Source organism: Falco cherrug, chromosome Z, assembly GCF_023634085.1.
Source record: "Falco cherrug isolate bFalChe1 chromosome Z, bFalChe1.pri, whole genome shotgun sequence".
Classification (NCBI taxonomy): Eukaryota; Metazoa; Chordata; class Aves; order Falconiformes; family Falconidae; genus Falco; species Falco cherrug.
In genome coordinates this window covers 14342087-14364922 of record NC_073720.1, presented here as the reverse complement: position 1 = coordinate 14364922, position 22836 = coordinate 14342087, and the positions used below count along the sequence as shown (strand labels likewise).

The 22836-nt window shown below is 37.1% G+C and overlaps 1 protein-coding gene across 1 annotated transcript in view; it reads right to left on the bottom strand.

Annotated features, from left to right (window-relative positions):
* The window catches only part of WDR70 (WD repeat domain 70), a 136295-nt gene extending 113459 nt beyond the window's left edge, over positions 1-22836 (bottom strand). The window contains exons 1-5 of the mRNA XM_055698637.1: positions 22794-22836; positions 22646-22708; positions 22341-22424; positions 20196-20310; positions 16073-16274 (exon numbers count right to left, since the gene is read on the bottom strand). Coding sequence (XP_055554612.1) covers positions 16073-16274; positions 20196-20310; positions 22341-22424; positions 22646-22708; positions 22794-22815 — 486 coding nt within the window. The 5' untranslated portion in view covers positions 22816-22836. The remainder of the gene's footprint in view (positions 1-16072; positions 16275-20195; positions 20311-22340; positions 22425-22645; positions 22709-22793) is intronic.

The following is a 22836-nucleotide window of genomic DNA, read 5'->3' as shown; positions in this document are numbered from 1 at the left end:
TTGATGATAAATTAAATATTATTTACTCATCTTATTTCAAATAAAAATATTCTGCACGCTTAGGTGTTTGGATTTTTATATTGGCTCCTGGCCTGCAAGGCATATATCCTAACAAAGAAAGCCTAAAACTACCAAGAATCTTTCTTTTAGATTAACTGTGCCTCAATCCCTCGCAATTTAATTTAACTGCAAAAACTGCAATACATAAAACAGCTTTGAACCAAAATCAGTTATTAGCAACTTCTCCTACTCAAATCAGTTCTGAAAGCGAGCCAACTGCACTAACGGTTATGCAACCATCAGAGAAAACATAGCTTAAAAGATACTTTCTTCCTTATATATACATTAGGTTTAAAATGCACCAAAGAAAAATTGTATCACTAACTACTATTCCAAAAAGGTGAACAAACAGGAAGTGCCAGCGGTTGCCTCCTTACTATACTCAGAAAGCAAGTAGGTTTGATACATACATAACCACCAGAAGGAAACATGAATCTTTGCAGTCCTGCGTTGTCATTATTTTTTCTCTCCATACGTTTCAGACTAATGCTTAAAAGTAATACCAACTCTTCTTCTGACACTTCCTCACAAACAGCACAAGATCCACACACTCACTGCTCTTACCCCACTGACTCACTGTACTGTTAATTTTTTTTTTCATATTATTGATTCTTACTTGCCTAATTCACTTCTGTATCATTTAACTGTTGTGTGTGATCTGTATTATGCAAGGTCTGCTATCACAAATCTAACTGTATACAGTACTTTAAGATGCAGACAGACACAGAATTTTCTCCTGAATCAGCCAGAGAGGTTAGGTAATTTCTATGAGCTACCCACTTCAACTTGGTCGCAGAGTCCATCATGAGGTTACTCCCTAAAAGCATCAGACAGGGTTGCAGCTTCCATTACTTCGTATAGTATGACACAACTCCCAAGAGGTGAGCTAATGCAAATTGCATTAAACTACACAGAATTAGACTACAGCTGACAACTATTATTTTTTGACAGGACAGAACTAGTTTTCATAACTATCGTATGATTTGGGCAGATGCTAATTTAAAATAGCATTATAAATAGTATAGTTATAACTAATTTAGATGTAGTGACATTCATCTTACTCTGGGGAGTTAATATTTTTGCTGAAAATGCAGTGAATTAGTTGACTACCGTTCATTCTGCATTCAAACACTGATTGCAGTTTCTTATATGCACTATAAGACTTTGGAAAATCACATAAAACTACCATTGAGCTTTCTCAAAAATTCACTGCCTATTCAATATATTGTAATTGTCTTCCCTATAAAAAGTATTTTATAGACAGCAACTGGACTAAGCCTAGTACTAATTAAAATTGTATCTGTTAAATGCAGAAACTTTATTACTATTACTTACAAGCTTGCACTATAACAATAAAAATATAAGCATTTATCTGATATTTTAAAAACCTATTTGTCAGAGATTCCTTTTCGAAAAGGAGAAATGTGACATGGTAGAGATAGCACTGAAATATGACAGCAGAGGTAGGGATACAAACACGAGGGGGACACAGAAGACCACCAGGATGCCTGATACCTACAAGGCACTGTAGGAAGAAATACCGATTATGACATACCACAGGTCTGTTGCAAAGAAAAAACAAAACCAACCTCAAAAGCCCCAAAACAACTGGCTGCCCTCACCAAAGAAACGGCCACGGAAGGCACCATTTAATCACAGAACAGAACAACTCTGACTGTGAAAAGAAAGGTAATAAATTCCAGGCTAAAACAAATGAAATCATTAAAACAAGTTACTATATCATTGACAGAAAAGATCCATGCCAGAATTTTTACACTGTTTTCTACTGAGGTATACTGAGAGGTTTACTCTGGCATCATTATTTCTATAATTTAATTTTGGATAATACACACATTTCTATCCACTGAAATCAGTCACAAAACTACTGCACACTTCTACATGACCCAACATTTCACCTCGTGCACCTGCACACCAACATATATCACCTAAATGACGTAGGGAAAACCTGAGGAAAAGTAAACATACAAAGAATACATAAGTGATATAAAAAAGCAACTAGTTTACATCTTGTCCAGAATTTTAGTATTTTCCACAGGAAAAGTTAATGGATTTAAAAACATATGTACTTTTTAGATGATCTTAAGATACAGAATGCTCAAAGACCAAGACTTAAAACTGTAGAATAAGAAAGGGTTATCTTTAAAATCATCTGGCATTCTGTATCACAGAGGTCTTGTGAAATAGGTACGTGCAGTTTGCAGACACTGAGGGTGATTAAGCTTATTTTTTCTTCTAAATTTCCATTCCTGGTATGTTCCATACTTGGCAGAAAAAGGTGATAATACAATGAATGTATTTGAAAAAGGAATATCACTGAAAAGTGTGTTTATTTTTGTATTTAAGACAAAAGCCATTATGTCATGACATTCTCTTTGCAAAGAAACATTAACTGACTCTTTGTACTGAAAAAGGTTATCAATCTGGTAGCACCGAAAGCCAGCTGATCTCTACAGATGTGGTTACAGCCTGGTATGTTAAGTTTGCTTTCTTTGCAGAGAAGCAGTGTTCCAAGACATCTTAAGTAATAGGTTGGACAGAAAAGGCAGATAAATCTCTATAAATCCAGTTGATGCACAAAACTTGTTAAACTATTGACCTGACAAAGAAACAGTAATTATCCTAACAGCCATGATTCCTCTCAACTCCATCTATATTTTAAGTGAAGCCTAGCAAGTTCTTGATATATATATAGATCTACATTACACTGTATCTTGAGCAAAATGCTGAAAGACTCTAGTCTAAAAATTGGCTGAAGAATTGTTTCAAGTGCCATAATTGTTGCCATTCAGATGTAGTTCAAAAGTTTAAGAATTAATCACTGGTTTCCCCTTCTACTTAGAATATTCAAAATATGAAGAATGAAAGTACACCTTTCAAAATATGACAAATTCATCTCAAAGACTAACGCTGACATGATTTGCCTTTTCAACTGAACTGCCTGCATCAGTCATCACATTTATAGTTTATTTTTTGAATGAAATCTGATATTTTACTCTTAATTTGGCTCTTTCGGTCCTGTCAACCCAGCAATTTTACAAAATTTCCTTTGCCTACACATGTGTAGTACAACCGCAGTATCTGCAAGCAAGACATTTATTCAACCTGCAGTAAAGGCAGACTTCCAAGTAGACCCTGCAATGAAGGCTCAATAACACCCAGAAAACACGTCACCCATTTTTGGCGGCTGTCTTTGGAGGCAATGACTAACAGCAAAATAAGCCGGCAACCTCTGCATTTTCCAAGAAAGCTGAAGTCTTTTATTACTTTAACTTCTGCTATTTCAAAACAGGCATGAACCAGCACAGTTCTACACTGAGGGGTCAAGGAGGCTTTAAGTCCTTCTAATTAACTTTGACTAATAAGAAAATAACAAGTCACGGAACACAGCAGAAGCGTACTGCCTACAGACTCCTTTTTACTGTGCTTGCATTTGTCCTGTGACAAGATTTTGCTTGCTCTGAAACTCTGGAGAATCAGCATTATAATTGTTTTTCACAAGACACAACAGGTAAAACTGAATATGATGAAAAAGTCTTAGTCACCTGGTTAAACTTTGGAAAATAAGGGTGCCCTTGCCCGGCCCATGTTCCTCTGTTTTCTAATGTAGCACTAGATAAGATGTAGTCTGTGGGCCTGATGCATTTTACATGTGATCAATACAAAGTCACACACACGACATTACATATGTGCTTGTTATCACAGAGACCGACTACATTTTGGTGACAGCACAGATTTTTCTTTCTATTACAAGGAAAGGTCTAAAGAATGAAGTACTTCAATATGCAGAATGTGTATGGTCTAACTCAATCAATAGATCTTTCATGCTTTGTTTAATAAATTGAAATAAAAAGAAATTTGACATGGGAAGTCTCTTGTTAAAAATTCAGGTCTATTTCCAACTCCTTTTAAAGATGTAAGCTGATGCATATATGTAACTTCTCCATCCTCCAATTAATAACTGATGTTCCAAAGCTGACAATCCCATTTTTTTAACAGGAGGGGAAAAAAAACCAAAACTGTAACACCAAGAAGTATTTTAATTTTTCTTTGTTTCCCTCTTTAAATAAGTATTAAGACCTATGGTTTAGCTATACCACCTGATAGGAACAGAACAGCTAACTCAAGTTAGAAGAGGCAGCCACTAATATAAAAAATAGCATAATTCATAGGACATTGCATCTCTAATAAAGGTTCTCAGCTCTTTCTGACACCTGAATTAATCTACAAACACATACCATACAGTAAGTGATAGGGAAGTATCATCTATATTATTTGTGAAATCCTTGACTTAAAAAAAACAAGCTAAACTTTCTAGCATTTCCATGCAAACAACTCGCATATTAGTGAGAACTCTAGCTTCTGCTTTCATTCCAGATATGATTTGAATTATTTTAACTCTTCAAAACTTTTTTCCATGACAAAAATTTTAGTCATACATAGAAAAATAAGTTCTATTTTAATTTCTATAGATCTTTCAGAATTTATTTTCAGCATTCACACCCATTATTATATGAAAGATGACCTATAGGCCTCTGTACTGTAAAAGGGCCACCGTGATTGAGTCCAACCCTTATTTAAGACCTTGTGTTTCACCACACGAGAATGTACATGCGCTTACTGGAATGAATTCCATGCATCTAAGTAAACCCAATCAAAATCTTTACATAGTACTATTTGCTCTAAAAACTAGCTCCAAGCTGGTTGCTAAAGAGAGCTGCAGAAAATACGCAAGACCAAACAGAAGTTCCAGGAAAGCTGGTACATCTAAGATGTTTTCACTGCCCCCTAGTGCAATTTTGGCGAAGTTAAAAAAGAAAAAAACCCAACAAAACCAACTGATGTTAGCAGTCAATATTTGGGTTGAGGTGTATCAAAGAAAAAGGAAATATTTTTAAGTTAAACACTGGCTGCACCTCATGTGGACAAACTCACACTTGTGTGTCAGCTAGGTAACCCATGCATAAACTCCAATGCAGACAAAACAGCAGAGAACAACCAACCTGCCCATGTCCCTGCAGCACCTCCCTTGGAGGCTAGCCTGTGCAGAGCTCAGTGCTGTCCCAAGCTGCCCAGAATGCAGAGCGTTTATTTTGGGAGTCCATCACTGCCCTCACAAACTGCTCAGTTCCATGAGCTCCTGTTTGCAGCCTGAAAGGACATTTTGCTGCAGAATATCAAACATTTGATTTACTGAACACTTACTAGTAAATTCGTTAAGCCTGGAAATAAACATGGAAGTCAAATCATCTCTCTCCAAGTAGCAAATTACGTTTTGTCTCTGTCTTCTGTCTCATCTACAGCGTAAAAGCAAATATACAATGTTGGTAGTTACACTGATGATGCATACTCGGACCTGCTTACAAAACTGGAAATCTATGCCTGTAATCCCACTATAGTCAAGACAAGCATTTACATGGAAAAGAACCTCATCCTCCAACCTTAAATAATGAACCTGAGCTGCACAAGACAGCTATTCATTAGCTATTTGCATTAAGCCCTGTTTTAGAAAACTGAACAGAAAGCTCCTTATTCCTAATGCAAAAAGGGCCTGTCTAAACTATTATATTTGGTGGGGGGGAAGTAAAGGTTACATTATTTACTGCCTTTTTGCTATTCTTGCAACATGATGCTTGTGATACAAAAATAACTTTTACTTTACATAAGTTTTACTTGAAAACAAAACACTACATCTAACTCACCCGAATTTTTAAACTACATTAGGGTCCTCATAGAAATAGATATAAGATCTTAATAAAGGCTTCTTTTTCACTTTTCTTCTATCTTACCTTTCCTTCTATCTTACCTTTCATTAAGTAGGTATTCTTTGAGACATTTCAAAAAGTTTTTCTACAAAAACCAGATCTAACATTGGTAATTTTCAAAATTAAAATACCTCTAGTAGAATAAAGCAATAAATAGTTTACAAAAAAGCAACAAGTACGCTCACTGGAATTCAACTGGGAGATTTAAAGATTTAATATCCTCAGGACTGGAACGTGAAAAGGGATGGTTAAGAAAAATTCATATGAATGATTCTTTATGATTCTTCAGTTCCTTTAGAGAAGGTGATCCTTTTGGTTTTTGAAAAGACTTCAGGAAAAAATTGTAACATACACCCATAACATTTGGTTCTATGAACATTTATCAATCCTTAGTTACAACGATGTGTAGAACAAACAATTATAAATAGCAGACAAGGTAACTCAGCAAAATACTATTCAAGATTTTAATAAGAAAATAATTGTGTTGGTATTAAAATCCAAAAAAAGATAAGCAGCAGTAAAGGAAGGAAGTTCACTATGATTGTTGTGCAATCTGGACAGTGTTAGCAACAGGTACATACAGTCCCTATATACTACTAAGTGCCCACCTGCAAATAAGAGATACCATTGCAGCAGTTGTAAAACATTACATGTGGTAGTCTCACATTCATAAAAATCCAAAGCCATCTTTCAAACAAACAGGAGACATTCCAAAAGTCAACAAAATTGCTCTCCAAGGATACCATTGGAGCAGCCTGAAGTTCCAACAGTTTAACATAAATCTTTTGTTAATCAAAAATCCTGTGAAGACTTGTTTTGGAAAGGAAATATAACTGCATGTCACCTACACTCTTCCTTCAAATATAGCCCTTTAAATTATTTTATCATCCCCACCATAAATATTTCATATACTTGTTATCATCCACTTTATCTTCCTCTTCATTCAAGCAACAGTTCTCTATACCTGGTTTTCTCATTGTTCTGTTTAGAGCATAAACAGCTTTTTGAAAAAGATAACATTCACTTGATAGATACGAAGAAAACCTGCTGTCTTCCATTTATATATTCCATACTGATACCAACAGTGTTGAATAATTTTCGTGTCACTGTTAGCTCCCTTTCCAAATCTAGAAATATTTTATGTATTCTAACACTGATAGAGACAATATGCTATTTGTGCTTATGAAATTCCATTTGAAATGTGTTGCAATTGCCAAAAAAAGCATCATGTAAGAAGGTAACTAGTTACCACTTTCTTTTGACTGTGTAAGCATTTCAGGTTCTCAAAGAACAAATTAATCTCAGTCTCTTCACCTCTAAAGATCCCAACTTCTACTGGAAGTAAAGAAAGTAGTATTTAGGATCAGATGTTCATAAACCAGGGGTCCTCAAACTACGGCCCGCAGGCTGGATACGTCCCCCCAGGGTCCTCAATCCCACACCCCGTATTTACAGACACCCCCCCGCCGGGGGTTGGGGGGGAAACCAAGCAGCCGCAGATGGCTGCCTGCCACTGCAACCGCCCCTGTTAAACAGGCCCCTGTTTAAACAGTTTGAGGACCCCTGTTCATAAACCATTGCATGCATGGAATTTCCTAACATTTCCTACTACAAATTCTTATTAAATAACACTGTATTGAAAGTACCATCTTGTGACTGAGATACACACATTGAGTATGTGCTTAGAAAGAGTTAGAATTTTTTTTCTTAGGAGTTAGGTCACAGAATTGTACAGCCTCAAAGTTATCCATGCCTCAGACATACCTGGCAGAAAAACAACAAAAATCCACTCTCCCTCTAAGAACAGTAGAGGGCATAGCTTCCATAAAATCTTCTGGCTCTAAAGAAACCAAGGGGTCTCAGGACAGACAAGCATGAAGACCCCACAATTCAAGCGTGGGAGCTCCACAGCCACAGTGTATTTGGCTCAGAGATGAAGATCGCTTTGCATCACTCTTAGCAGTTCTCTTTCCAAATACAGAATCTGTACCTGCAGCTCCTAAAGCAGCTTTCCACAGGCTCCATCACATCAGGCTGACCTGATAAAGCATCTCTAAAGGAACTAGAAAAAACAAGACATAAGAAGATCTCTAATCTTTGTTTCAAAGGACAGTAGTAACAATAAGTATGTTCTATATCACATTTTATTCAATATTACTAAAGTCACCTCTCAAATTTGTAAGTACCTTGCAGTAAAACATGTATATACATGTTGGAAGAAGGGTTCACTGGAGTCAAGAAGACGCTCAATATGAGTTATGCATCTTGCTCAACTTTATTAGTTTCTAACACTACTTATATAGAACTGATACACATGCATATTCGTAAAGCAGAAATATAATTAGTTAGTAGTCTTTAAACACGCGCGGTTCTCACACCCCTAATTATCATGACTAAAATAAGCATTCTATCCATGTAGCTAATTGAGTTGCTGTGCTTCAGCCTTGTAGTTTGCTACTCACTATTTTCCCATACGGGTCCCCATCTTTCTTGGCCCTGCACCTGCTTTCCCAGCAGCTGTATCTTGTTACAGCCACGGCCTGTTGGCACAACATAATTACTTGGTCTCAGGATTCAAGAATAGCTCAAGGCTACCTTTCTTGTTAACTTCCGCACAGCAACTTCAGTACAATTCTGATTACAGGCCTATTCTAATACCAGGCCTGGATTGTGCAGATCTTCAGAGATTCTAAGGCCACGCTTCTGCAGCCGTTCTTCTACATATACATACGTATATATGCCTACTGATACACTCACAAATTATTTCTAGAAACAAACTCATACGATTAAGTATCCATATGTAGAGGGAACATTCTAAAACTTCTCATATTACTAATTAAAACGATATCATGTCACCAAAAAAGCATGGTGTGATATATAGCAGAGAAGTCTTGGCCTTACCATGCTCTGCAGGATTGATAAATAGATAGTGTAAATACATTCATTTTCTCTGGGTGCAACTGCAAACCACAAACCCTGGAGCATCAGGTTGGAGAGGAGAGGAGCAAGTTCCCCATGCCTTTTTATGAAAGGCAAACATTCCCTAAGGGAATTACCCTGTTAGCTTCCTCTTCTACATTGTCCATATGATGCTCTCAAGTCTCCTATGTTAAGTATTCATCCCCTTCCAGCTTCTAACTGATTCTCTCACATTGAACTTCGTTATACAAAATTTAGGAGTTGATTTTGTTTTCTTTCAATTTTTGCGAAGCTTGAAAATCCTTTCAAACTTGCTTTTGAGATAATCTTTCTCAGTCTTTGCAACACCAGTAACAACATCAATGATCCTTAACAAAAATTCTATTACTTGTTCCAAGTTTAATACAAGATATATTTTCCTGATTTTTACAGCAGAAATATTGTCATGACTTAAGAACATACTATGCATATATATGACAAAAGTATTTTCCTCCTGATTATTTGGGAAGGTAACACAAAAGGAAATGTAAAGCAATGGTAATTGCTACTTATTTTTCATCAACCAATCAATGACCGGAAGTAGTTCAAAAGTAATGCCTCTGACGCTCAAACCCATACTTTTCTGTCACTATTGCACACACAAAAATTGCTTTGTTCAGCTTACTTCACTTTTTCTTTTTTAGACAAGATGAAACATGACTGGGTAAGTAAGATTCAGCAGTTACCAGGATAGACAATCCTTAGCCTGAAATGTTGTAACTCCTTAATACAACTACAAATTCCCATAACATTTATTTATTTTTACACCAGCATGATTTTTAGCCTGGTACCATAGCCAAATTCTAATTGAAGCAATTACAGTCTACTTGAATTCTCCATGTATATCATCATGAAATGGCTTTCTTCCTTTCTGTGCAAACGAGTGTTCCTGGTATGTCCTGTTAAGCTTCTGCAAAAATTTAATAAGTGTCTCAAAATAATTTTAAAACTTGGAATATGGCTACACTATCATTTTGGAAATATGCCAAAATCTGAGTACAGCCTTGAGGAGGCCCAAGGCTGTACTTGTTTCAGGGACATAATTACAACATGATTAGTATCCCTTTGGAACTGCAAGGAGAAACGATTCTTCTTTAGAGTAGAGAACTAACTGCAGCTAAGGTCCAGACAGAAGATAAAGCCTTGCAAGTGCATCTGGCAAATTCTTCCAACAACCACTCCTATACCTGTTGCTTCAAGTGAGGAAAAGTGTCACAAGACACTAGGACTCCATTAAGTTATATTAAAGATCTCAGCACATTTTCTAATGACATGTAGAAAAGAACATTAATAAATACACTCTTACTAATGTATTTTAATAGGTGTCATCCATTACCTTGAAAAATGCTTATGTCCTAGATTTGAAGCTGTCCACCTACCAGCTCTGACATGACTGCTTTGACTAGAGTCCTGTCCCCCTCCAACCAGATTTTGTTTTGGTTGCACAAGCACCCAGACCATCCTCCCAAGGCAAAAAAGTTGGAAAAGACTACGCATCTCCCAACCTCAAAATTTACCACATTAAATACTGCCCTTGTTAAGAATCCGCTTTCTGAAAAACAAGCCATTTTCTCTTTTAAAACATCCCTGCTTGGAAACAAAGATTTTCTTGAAGTTTTCCACAAAGGCGTACTTTTTGGGATAAAAAACAAACCTGAAAAGCTTCAGACTACAAGAGACACTGCCTCCTCACTCCCCCTCGCAGTTTACAACTGTGGAAAAAAAACAGCACTGGAAATCCAACAAGGTTTTTACACCATTAGGACAAAGAGCACTACAGAAAAGCACAGATCACAACTCAGATAGACAACTCTTATTTTCCTTACTCCCCAAATTAATGCAAGTCTTTCATGTAAAAAGGAAAACTATAATGACAGGAAAATATCAGAGGGAATTGATACCCTGAATTAATGACAGTAGGTACTGTCCTTAAAATATACTCAATACAGCAGTATTCCTTACACTACTACAAAACAAGCACTGCAAAGTATCTATGTAAGTACTTATAAGCATATTGTGCCTTGCTAAGAACCAACACTTCTGGCATAAATTTTACTAAATTAAGTTATTATATTTTAAAGATAACTACCATCAGTATTACCACAGAATTTAAACACAGAAAAACGCTTTACAACAACTATTACAAAGACTTCAGTATATAAACTGAACTTACATAAATTCAGAGAAAAAAGTAACTCAAGTCAGATTCTACGTAATGCAATATCTACGTTTCTTGTCAAAAATTTATGTTCATTTTGTAGCACATGGAAATGTAAATTACAGAAACATGTAATGCGTAAACTAATAGTGCTGATTAAAAACATTCAGCAACTAACTGCTGTTATTCTATTTCCTGTAAAGATGCCAATGAAGTATGAAAAATTCCCATCAAAGATAATAACCACAGCTACCCCTTCCACCTGACAATTATTCAGTAAATAATTATCAGCAAAAGACCCAATATGAGCTAGGCAATCCTCGACTCAAAAGATGCTAACCTCATTGCAAGCAATTGTGACAAATGACAGTCTCTCACAAGAAAGCAAAACCAACTGAACAACCAGGGATGGAAAAACAATGCTCCTATACTAAAAATCACATCTAAAGTCAGGCTTGAGAGACTGTAGCAAGGTACCATGGCAAAGCCAGCATTTTGATGCATTTCATCTGCTATACAAAGTTCTCAAGACTTCAGATTACAGAACTGCAACTCATACATAACAAAGAAAAAAGTATTTCCTTCATGGTCAGAAATATAGATGTTTGTGTTTTAGAGTTACTTCAGCAGCAAAATATGCTAACAGAAGGGAGACACTCTCACAGTACATCTGGAAACAAAACAAAAGAATTTTTCAATGGAGCTTTCCGTTTCTCCTCTCCCAGTTCTGCCCCCATGCGTACCAACCACAGCCTGATGTACAAGCAAGAAAAAGGAATCATGGAGTTCTTGTAATTGCAACACCTGCCTTCCTTGGGGCTCACAGGATCACACTGTGATCACCAATCGATCAACAGGAAATCAGGAAAGCACAGCTGCTTCCTGATTCCCTTCACAGGAAAGAAAATAACTGAGTTCATGAGCAACAGTAACAGGAGGCTCTAGACCCCAAAGGCCTCTGGCATCCACACTGACACAGAATCTTCCCGGTTATAAATTAACTGTTTAGACTGAAAACCCAGAAGTCTCGTATTTCTGCTGCTCTGCTTATTCTCAACCAAATCTATTCTAGACTGTTTTGTAACTATTGTCTTAAGTTCAGACAAACTTAAATCACACCAGTCTGCAAGTTACCTTTCTGTCTGAAACTTTTCATTGGGGTCTTTTAACTACAGTTTCCAGTAATTCCACTCCATTGAGCCAGTTGTATCATTATTCAAAAACATATAAATAAAAAAAATTAATACCACCATCTTGCTAGAAATTAAAACAGTCAACCAGCTAACAACACGACTACTGAGAAAGACAGGCTGAAGTAAAAATCTGCTGTTTGTGCACATTGTTTTCCCTTTGGCATTCTAGAGAAGTTTACAGAACTAAAGCAAGAGTTTTGCTAAACAAGATGCCCGCCGCTCTTTGGAGGGATAATGAAAATAAAACATATTCAGTGCTCAGAATCCATAAAACTGACAGGCATGCAAGCAATTATATATAAATTTTAAAAAACCCAAAAATCTGTATATCATTGTCACATGACAGACATCAAGTTGAAGCAACAATCCAGTTGCTTTTTCGAAATAACTTATATGTGTAATAGACTGCATTTTACACTTTTCAATGCACACAGCCTTAATAAGGTGCAGCCATCTTTGATGGAGAACAATAGAAAATAGGTACACAGCACACTATAGCACTGAAAGGTTAAAAAGAAATAGATATTTTCTATTATGTTGCTGATAACCCCCTCTCCTCTTAATAAGTTCTACGACTAAAACCCTTACCCTGTCCTGTGAAACCTACGTATTGTCTCCAAAAATACATAGTTTTACCACTTAAGAGATGTTATACATCTTCCTGCAATTTCCTAATTATTAAACAATACTGTTCTCCCACACTGCTATGCTATGTAAACGAGTGTTCGCCATTTGGTCACTTTCTCCTACAAAAGCTCTTTCATTCCATAAATATAAATAAATGAAGGAGTCTGTTACAATAGCAATAATCTATAGTTTGAACATCATTACATTTAGGAATCCATACTATACTCACCACTGACACAAAAGAGGATTATACCATATACTAGAACAGTAGTATGTATAGGACTCTTGGTTAACATGAACCTAATAAAATTACTAAACAAAAGAGATGTCAAGGGACACCAATTGACTATTTAGTGTATTACCATTATAGCTTACTTGACCCGTGTGGTGAAACTTTGATGCAAACAATTAATTTTGCTAATTCAGTGTGAGTAGGCAAGACCATTGCCAACACACTTACTTGAAAAGTGTGTACACATATATACTTTACTTCAGAATGCTAAAAATAGAATGCTTTTTGCTAAGCACAGAAAGTGACGTCTTCAACAGAGCACGGAACCAAGTGAAACATTTTCCCAAACTTTAATCCAGCCTCAGAACAAAACTGTTAAACCACAAGCTACCTGTATCAATTCTCACAAGCAAAAGAAAAACCAAGTAATTTCTGGTGTGACTTACAAGAAAAAAATTAGGTATACAAGATGAACCACAATTACTTAGCTAATCTGATAAGTGCTGTTCATAAGCAAAATTCTCTATGATTTTCCAACACCTTCAAAATTTTGTAAATATTAGGAAGAACAATCTGGAAATACTCAGTTTAGGAATTTTAATTCCTTAAGACCCTGACAGGAAGGCATTCCACAGAAATGTGACTTTTTCTTTCTTACCCCCAAGATAACTGCTGCCTGTAATTCTGGTGTTTTCAAACCTACATTTTTTAGGAAAATAAGGACATAATGTAGCAACAAAGCAAAGAAAAATAAAGTCTGTGTAGGAAATATGAGGATGAATAGCTACAACTTTCTGATGCAAAGATTTGCCCAACACTTCTATGAAATATTAGCAGACATGACGCTTAACCTTGGATGTAGTTGCCAGGATATAACATGATTTCAAGTTTACACTGTTTTATTTTAGTGTTACATACACTGAAATCCTTAAGAGTATCTTTGAGAACTTTTACTCTCCCAAAGATGAAAAATACCTGGCAGGACTTGATTCCCAAGCCTGGTTGTTTCTCTCCGTGTGGCTTCAATTATTCAGTGCCATAGTTACAAGCTATGTTACAAGCCTCAGGAGTGCTGACAGCAGAGCAAAAGATTGGGCTTTTTCTGGGAAGAGAAATGTGGACCGCTAGGTAGAGCTGTGATTTAGAAGGGCATTCTGATGAGACCCCAAAGAAAGATAAACACACCTGTGCAGAACAAGCATACATTTTTTGAGGTTTACCATTTCCTATTACATACATGCACAGTTAGGAGTTATTAATAGGTACTTTCAGAAGTTGTTCTTTGTATAATATATTGTGTTTTTTCCAGAAGGACAGGCATCCAGGTTCACCACAAACTGTGTACACACCAACACTCTGGATGATACCGAAATAGGTTGAAATTTATAGACAAAATAAATGTTTGAACAAGATCAAACATTCCCTTCAGCATCAATATACTGAACTACTGTTCAAGACAGGATTATTCTGATTATCTGTTGGAGAGATTCATGTTTGATAGAATTTCTCGACAAAGCACTGTATTTTAAGATTTCACTATGAGTCGGAGATGTACAAACAAGCAGACCTGAGACAGGTGAACAGACAAAAACTGGCCAAAAAGCAGCAGTGACTTCAATATGACATGATCCACAGCAACTGAAACCTGCTCAGTCTATGACCTCAGGAATATGGACTCACTCCACAGTGCATAACAGCTAAAAGGTAAGAGAATTCCTGACACAGATCAATAATAAGTCATAAGTTAACTATAAGGTTCACAACATTCTCAAAGTTTGAGATTTATCACTATTTATATCCCTAAGACAGAAGGGCTAGTGTCCCCTCTTACGTGTGGGATACACGTGAGATCACTGGAGACACAGAGCCAAAATGTACAATTTGACAATTAAAGAAATCCACAGGCAACAGTGAATCAAGCAGATCAGATGAAGTCATAAAAAACCCTAAGGCAGCAAAATTTCCCAACACTTACCTCCTGAAAAAAACCACACCAAAAAACAAAAAAACCCAAACAAACAAATCATAATCACACAAGATTAGGCTCACTCTAAAAATCAGTTATATTATTGCTTAAGAAATTCCTCTTCCTTATTTTGAGTAGTCTAAACTCATGTTTTAAAGGTCACAAGATGAAAAGCAAGACATTTTATAGGAAAACAACAAATGAACACCTAGCTAAAACTGAAGAAGAATTTAAAAGAAACCCTTGAGACCCCTGGGAATTTGTTTCTTAGGATTAGGTTTATATTTGCATAACAGGACACAGGTTTTTTCTGCTACCAAATGGTTCAAAACAGCATAAGGTAAGGCTGTACTTACAGGACCTCTATCATTGTTGCTACAAAACAACAAGGAAACCATCATACAAAATCCACTGCCACAAAATATTCAGTCCGGGGAATTTTGCAGAATGAACATCAAACTGTTAAACTTTCAACCAAACAGGAACAGATTTGCTGACTGAGTATCTGTAAAACCCAAGTTAAGCTGCTAGGGTTTTTCTTGCTTTTAACATAGATAGAAAAGACAACCTATACTCACTCTGACAAACTGGCCTGGCACTTTTTAGATTTAGAAAAAAACCAAAACAAAAAAAACAAAAAAAAGAAAAAAAAAGCTCTCACCACAGTCCATTTTCTCGGTTTTGGTACAACTGTTCTCCCTGGATTCAAGCCCACCTCCATCTCATCTTTATTGTAAAAAAAAAATCTACACATCATTGGGATACAAACCATATAAAACATTTATATAAAATATTTATTTATATAGGTCTTTTATAGTGTGAAAACAAAAACCAAGTAAACTATATATACTAATTGATGATTAATTTCCCTTGAGATTCACATGCATACATTTTTTAAAAACACTGATATTTTTAAATTAAAACAATTATTTGCATTTGTTGAATAATCATTAGAGGCGAAAAAAACAGAAAAAAACCTGCGTTTCAAACAACAGTCATACTTCACCTGCAATTTAAATCATAAAAGAAAGAGCACACTTACAAATTATAGTTTACTCCAAACATTAAAACACTAAAGAGGAACAAAAGACTTACATTATCATCCTCTTCCGTATCATCATCAGTATCATCATCACTATCCTTGAACCCAGGCGGAAGTGGTGGCCCAATGAATTCATCATCATCTTCATCATCATCATCAGGATCCTCAGCTGGACCTTGAGAAGTCTGGGATTGCATGGAAGGCCCAATTAACCCTTCATCTGAGCTATCTTCGCTTTCATTACAGGCCGTCCCTCTGCATGGTAAGATTTGAAAAATTACTATTTCAAGAACATCAGCACTTTCATAGGAATTTTCAGATAAAAGATACTGAGCACTGTTGTAGATTTGTGAACATTGAAATTAGCAGCAAAATGTAAACTACCTTATATTAATAGAGCATAGGCCCACTGTCATCTTGAAAGCATAAACAAATCTTTAAAAAACAGGAATACCATAGTGACAGTTAAAAAAACTGGACAAAATAAAACAGGAAAATTTAGATTGCAAAGACAACAGTACCACCTCACTAGTATGGAGTTTGATACTGCTTAGAAGACAACGGAATACATTGTTACAGAGCATTTTCAAGGTTCTGCTTCAAGTCGCAGTTTGTGCAGATACTCTGCACCTCTGTTGGCTGGGTGGAACTCAAAACAGTAACCATGCAGGCTCACAACTAGAGACAGAAAGCACAGCACTTTTGCCCAAATCAGTCGCGTGAACACATTTTTGGCATTGGAAAATTTCTGATAAGTAAGTAGAGCTATTTAGTCCATGTTCAGTTTATTCAAAATAAATGTGTTCCCTCTGCTGCTAATTATCAAGTAGGCAGTATTCTAACTGGCAGAAGGTCTAAAAGCCATAAGCAGAAAACTTTGCCTTTTGACTAGATACAGTGTATCATTACTGTGATACCTTGCAACCGGAATCAGATGTTCCTTCAAATTCAGGGAGAAAAGCTCAAATTGTGAAACGTGGTTTGAGAGCTTAAATTTTAAGAGCATGCATGTGAGGTTTTGAGTGAGCAGACCGCAAAATGTAGTTTTAACACAGGAAAAATAAGAAGACTACAGAGATACTGGTTTTTATTTTAAAGTTTAGGTTATCACTTAAAATCTGTAAGGAAAACACACAAGTTTAAGAACATGATAAAGGACCAAGCGCATATGTTCTAACTACGTAACTGTGACGGAGAATACAGCCCCACTCTGCCCCCCAAATCAGCTGTACACCAAGCAGGCAGTAGGTTACACAGTAAATATTTGTATTACGTAAGCAACGGAAATTCTATTTTAGAAAGAAATCAAAACGATCTAATGGCAACACCAATTAAGTCCTCAGATGTTACAGCAGTGAGAAGGGTTTGCATGCATGAAAGCTTGTCTAACTTTTCCAGCTATATTTATTGCCCTAATAAAAGATGTTACCTCTACAAAAAAACTGTTCTACATGATGACAGACATTTAAAGACCTAGATCGGGATATGATTATCTAACAAATCTAACTCACATGAAAAGAGCCTCTCTTACTCTACAGCAAAGGGGCAATCAGTACTCTTTTATCAAAAGGAAGCTTTTACAGCATGTGAGGAAGGGGTTGGGACCTTCAAAGTTCTTCAGGCTAGGTATCCACAGAACTAACCTTACAATACTATGTGCAGAAGAGTTGTGTTTCAAGAGCTAATATGCATTCCCAGACTATCGTTTCCCTAAAAGCTGAACTACTTAATTAGTTTTGGAATGGAACCAAATATACACTGCAGCTGCCAGTGAGAAAATGTATACAACGTAATGATTCAAGGAGGCCTGGAGTCCCAGATTTTCAGATCTTTCTACAGATGCCCAAGAACAATACCTAGCTTCCTTCCAAATTGCTATCCTTATCAACCCCCCTCATTTGCTAGGAAGGATAAATCAATCAAATCAAGCATTTCAGTATTCTGAGAGGCAGTGTAATCACTCTGCAAATGAAATGGCCAGAATTGCCGTGCTATTCTTCACCAAACTCCAAGCTTGGCAGGGACAGCCAAGTGCTCCAGCTACTAGTATTGTCTACCCTGACTGAAAGAAAGACAAACGTTAGAACATCCCAGTGCAGCCAAACCAAAAAAACCATCTGCCTTTCTGACAGCAACCAGGAGTGGTGCTGACAGAAAGACAAAACAAGTGGTTTTTCCTTCAACTTTCAGCCTTACAGTCTTACTCTACCAGAGGCCATAAAGAATGAATCAGTTCATCAGCCTCTTTCCAGGATTTAGAGAAGTGTAAGAAACTGGTTTTTGCTCTCCCTCATTACCTCTGCAGTAAGTGAAACAAGCCATAAGAGGGGAAAAAAAGCAAGCTGCATTATAGCACGGATGGCACACAGACAGGGGAAATAACAAAAAAACAGTCTGAGAGCTGTGCAAGTATGTGAGCAAATCTGCTCCTTGTGTTTACTCTCCTCATATCACCCATTCTGTTTTTTTCAGGTTTTCCTTTCTTATATACTAGTGGATGCTTTCATTTCACAAAGCATTATTATTATTATTATATATGTAAATACTGTAACTACTGTAAACATTTATCTACAGCAAAGCAGCTCAAAAGCAAAAAGAATCAGTAGCTGTTCTAACTAGAAGGTTCTAACTGAAAATACTTGGAATTTTAGAGAGGCAATATTCAAGAAACTGCTGTCATTCTCAGAGAACAGAACAAGCTACATATATTAGATCAGTTTATAGTAACTAAAATCCACCTTATAAAAAGAGCTACTAAGAGTCCTATATTTCAGACTTAATTTCTCTGTTGTAGGACTGCTGCTCTGAGTCACAATGGCATGTCTCCTTCACTAGCTTCCTGTTTTTAGCAGTAAGTGCTAAGCTATATATCACATTTTACAAGGAAACTTAAAACTTCCCAGAGAACTTTTCATGTCATGCCCTCCCTTCTCAGTTCTTGGTAAAAACAAAAAAGAAAAACCAAGAAAACTTAGTATCAGCAGAGCTCTGGTGAGTTGCCACAGCCTGCCTAATAACTCAGAATACTGAAAGGTATTTGTTATCTTCCTTTATCCAAAGTCACCAGAGTTCTCTTCTGCAAGTTCATTAGTGAAATGCAATGATTAGGGCAAGGCTCTTTATCAGCTGACTACTCTCCACCTCACCATTTGTTTTGATTCCTTATATTGAAGTCATCCATATACAGTACACAATCCCACTACATTTGAATTTTTGTGATCCATCATTATTTCACCAGATAGATATCTATGATCATCAAAAGCAAATAGGAGCACAGACTATTCTTCCCTTATGCACAAGACATAACATAGGATCTATAGGGTAGTATATTGTGTGATTGGTTACTTTAGTGACAGTGCACAGGTCATTTGACTTTTCCATAGAGCAACAGGTGAAAAGTAGATTTTGCAACACAAGTCTATTATAACCTAACACATATAGACACTTATCAGCCCATAAGATACATATATATAGGTCTACTAGTCTTCTATGGGTTATTAGACTTCCATAGGTACAAAAACTTAAAAGTTAACAGTGCACTTCCTGCCATGCAACACAGTTGCGTGGCCCCCATTACCTTCAGCTACTTTTGATACCCCAGCATTTCAGAATTCAAGCTGTCCAAGCAGTAGCACTTATTGTTTGTCAATAACAAAAAAAGGCTGGTAAATTTGAAAGTAAGTTTCATACTGAAGTCAAAACAAAATACTCCCTCAATCCCACCACTGTTTTACACAATGTACCCACAGAGGCTCTCCACCTACTTTGCTTTTGTTTTCAGCAGGCGCAAACAAGTATATTGTATGTTCCCACCTGTACAATATCTGCTCGTTAAGTAAGCACCTGTAGTCATTACCTTTGCCCTAATATTTTCCAAAAAATCCACAAATAATTTGGGTTGTTTTTTTTTTTAAAGTACACCGAACAGGATAGGGAGGAGACTGCAAAATTAGCTATTAAATATATATAATGTCTATATTTATAAATATTGGCACATATTTCAGAAAGCACAGATAAAAAGATAATCAGTATTTCCACTTAAATACTTTGGACAACACAGACATGTTCACACAAGTTAAGTGACACTCATGGTCTTAAAAAAATAAAAAACCAACCAAAAAAACCCTCTTCAGATAAGAAAGCTGTTACATGGAATCTCCCACCACATCTAAGTACCTTTCGGTTAATGTGGACCCAGCTCCTGTTGCACTAGATACTGAAGCTGATGAATCAGTGTATGGACTTCTAAACTCTTTTTCAGCCTGGTCTTCCTTCTCTTTGGCACGAGCCTCTGAATACAGAGATCACAGAAATAACAAATAATAAAGAAATTTAGAAAATAATAAAATTACAGCATTGCTGAGGACAGTAAAACAATTTTCTTCATTTTCGGATCTATATGAAATATTTGAAAAGGTAACAGCAAATAAAGGATTTCACTTGAAAATAAATCACTTTTCCATACAAACTAAATTTCCACTGCTATTGCAATGATCACTCTGAAAAACAAAACGTCACCAGGACAATGCATACACATTCTAGTTGTTAATTTGTACACAATGTCAAAGATAATTTGATCATATAAGGATGCTGGTACTTCAGTATGATCATTTCAGAGCGTTCCTGAAAGTTCTCATAGTGCAGGGAACTAAATTTGTACATAAGTATACACAGGTGTAAATAACTGAACTCTAAATATGATATATGGAAAATAAATACAAAAAGTTGTTTATATTAAGTTTATTCCCACTTCACTTACTGAAAAAGAATCCCTGTGGAACACTGCAACAAAATTAAAGTAAACAGAACTTTCCATTTCAAATAAGAATAGTGAGATTATGACAGGTTAACAGATACAGCTACTGTATTTCTAGAAGTACTTGAATAACTTCAATTAAGCAGACAAGTTACTTTCTCTCTACACAAGACATTACTTCCTTTTTTTGTTCACTGTTTGTTAGCTAAACTAAAAGAAAAACATGCTTTGCAGTAAAGCTAGGAAACATTTTCCTCTGAAGAAAGATACGGGAAATGTATTTTGATCTCCATTGTTTTTATCTACTTTGGGTAGTGGCAAAGACATTTTCAAAAGTTATCATAGATACTCCAAAAAGCTGAAAGTCAGCAGTGTGTATTAAGAAGCCCGAAGACAAACATTACTCCCCCACAAAAAGCTGTAAAACATCCACCTCTTTTATTACTGTATTATGAACATCAACACTTGCTTGTAAGTTAAGCAGCTGAAGTATGTTGAAAGCTTTGTCATTTTTGTTAAAACTATAAGCCTTAGAAACAACAAAATGTGTTGTGTTTCCTCTATGGGTAAGTCTAGAAACCTTGGGGGGGCTGGAGGGGCATGGAGCACAGGGGAAGCGGGAAGGGCGGGGCAAGGGAGGGGACACATTCAAGATACAGTTCAAGATGTATCAACTTAAAACTATCAGTGTTTTTGTAATCGCTTACTGGATTTCCCTCCTAAACTAAAACACGGTGTAAGCAAATGATCTCATAGGGAATGACAGCTCAATCTGAACCAGTATCAAACATGTAAAGGTTTCCAACATGGAAACATAGTGCTGTGTTTAGATTCAGACAACAAAAAAAATGCTCCATATCAACTTTTGGAATCCTTTGTATATTAGAATTTCATAGTGTCCACAAAGTCCATGAGCCTCCACAGAGATCTGTTCTTGCGGTTCTATATAGAATCAAAATAATAAAAACAACCAACATTGTAATTATCTCATTCTTTCACATAGAATTCCTTTCTTCATGCTAAGGCACTTCAAGTCTACTAACTTCATAAACTGCAACACCTTAGAGAGCAAATAAAGTGTAATCTAGTAGAATAGAAGCTGCTCTACCATGATGACACCACATGAAAAAAAACAAAAACAAAACCCATTCTTCACAAACTGTTCAAAAGGAGAGAGAAAGCATGGATATTTGGGTGGGCAAAGGTATTTCCTGAACATACATGAGTGTCTCCCAAGGACCTCATCTGGGAATAATGTTTGCTTGGATACTGGCAGCAAAAGATACTGCTCCCTCCACGTCCCGCTCTCAAACCATCATACTGAAAACTCACCCACGACCCCGTATGCCTCACAACAGAAGCCTTGCACATGCACACTGCTCTTACACATTCAAACAACATACATAAATCAATAATCTACTATTTATCAAGTCTCAAACTGTTTAGGACTGCATTCGGTTTTTGTTCTCTAGACAACTAGTCTGAGACACTTTAAACGTCACCCAAAGACAGAAAAACAAATCACGTTTTAAAATGCCCTAGATGACAACGCTTGCATTTCTTACCCAAGACCTTCCTGCTCCTCTCCACGGCAGTTCTTCTCGTTTGCTCAAACATGGCTTCCAGATCGAAAGTCCGGGCTTTCTTCCCTGAAAATGGAGAAAAAGGAGACTAATGCAGATCCGCCCCGGCCACAGGCACTGCGGCCGCTTGCAGGCCAGGGGGCCGACAGGTGCGACCGCTCCGTTCCCAGCTCCAACAGCCAGCCTCCCTCCCGGGGCTCCCCACCGAGGGCCGCCAGCCCCCAGCAACCGCCCCCCGCGCCGCTCAGCCGGCTGCGTCGCACCCCCCGGGCCGCGCCGCAACGCACCGAAGCCGGAGAAGCCCATGGTGGCCGCCAGCTCCGGGTCGGTTCCCCCCACCATCTCAGCATCTACAAGGAGAGGGGAAAGAAAACCAAGGAGTCAGCCGGGGGTGCGGGAGGTGCTGGGACGGGTCCGCCGTACCCCGCCGCTCACCGCCCTCCGCCGCCGGCTCCATGCTGCGGCTGCCCCGGAACCA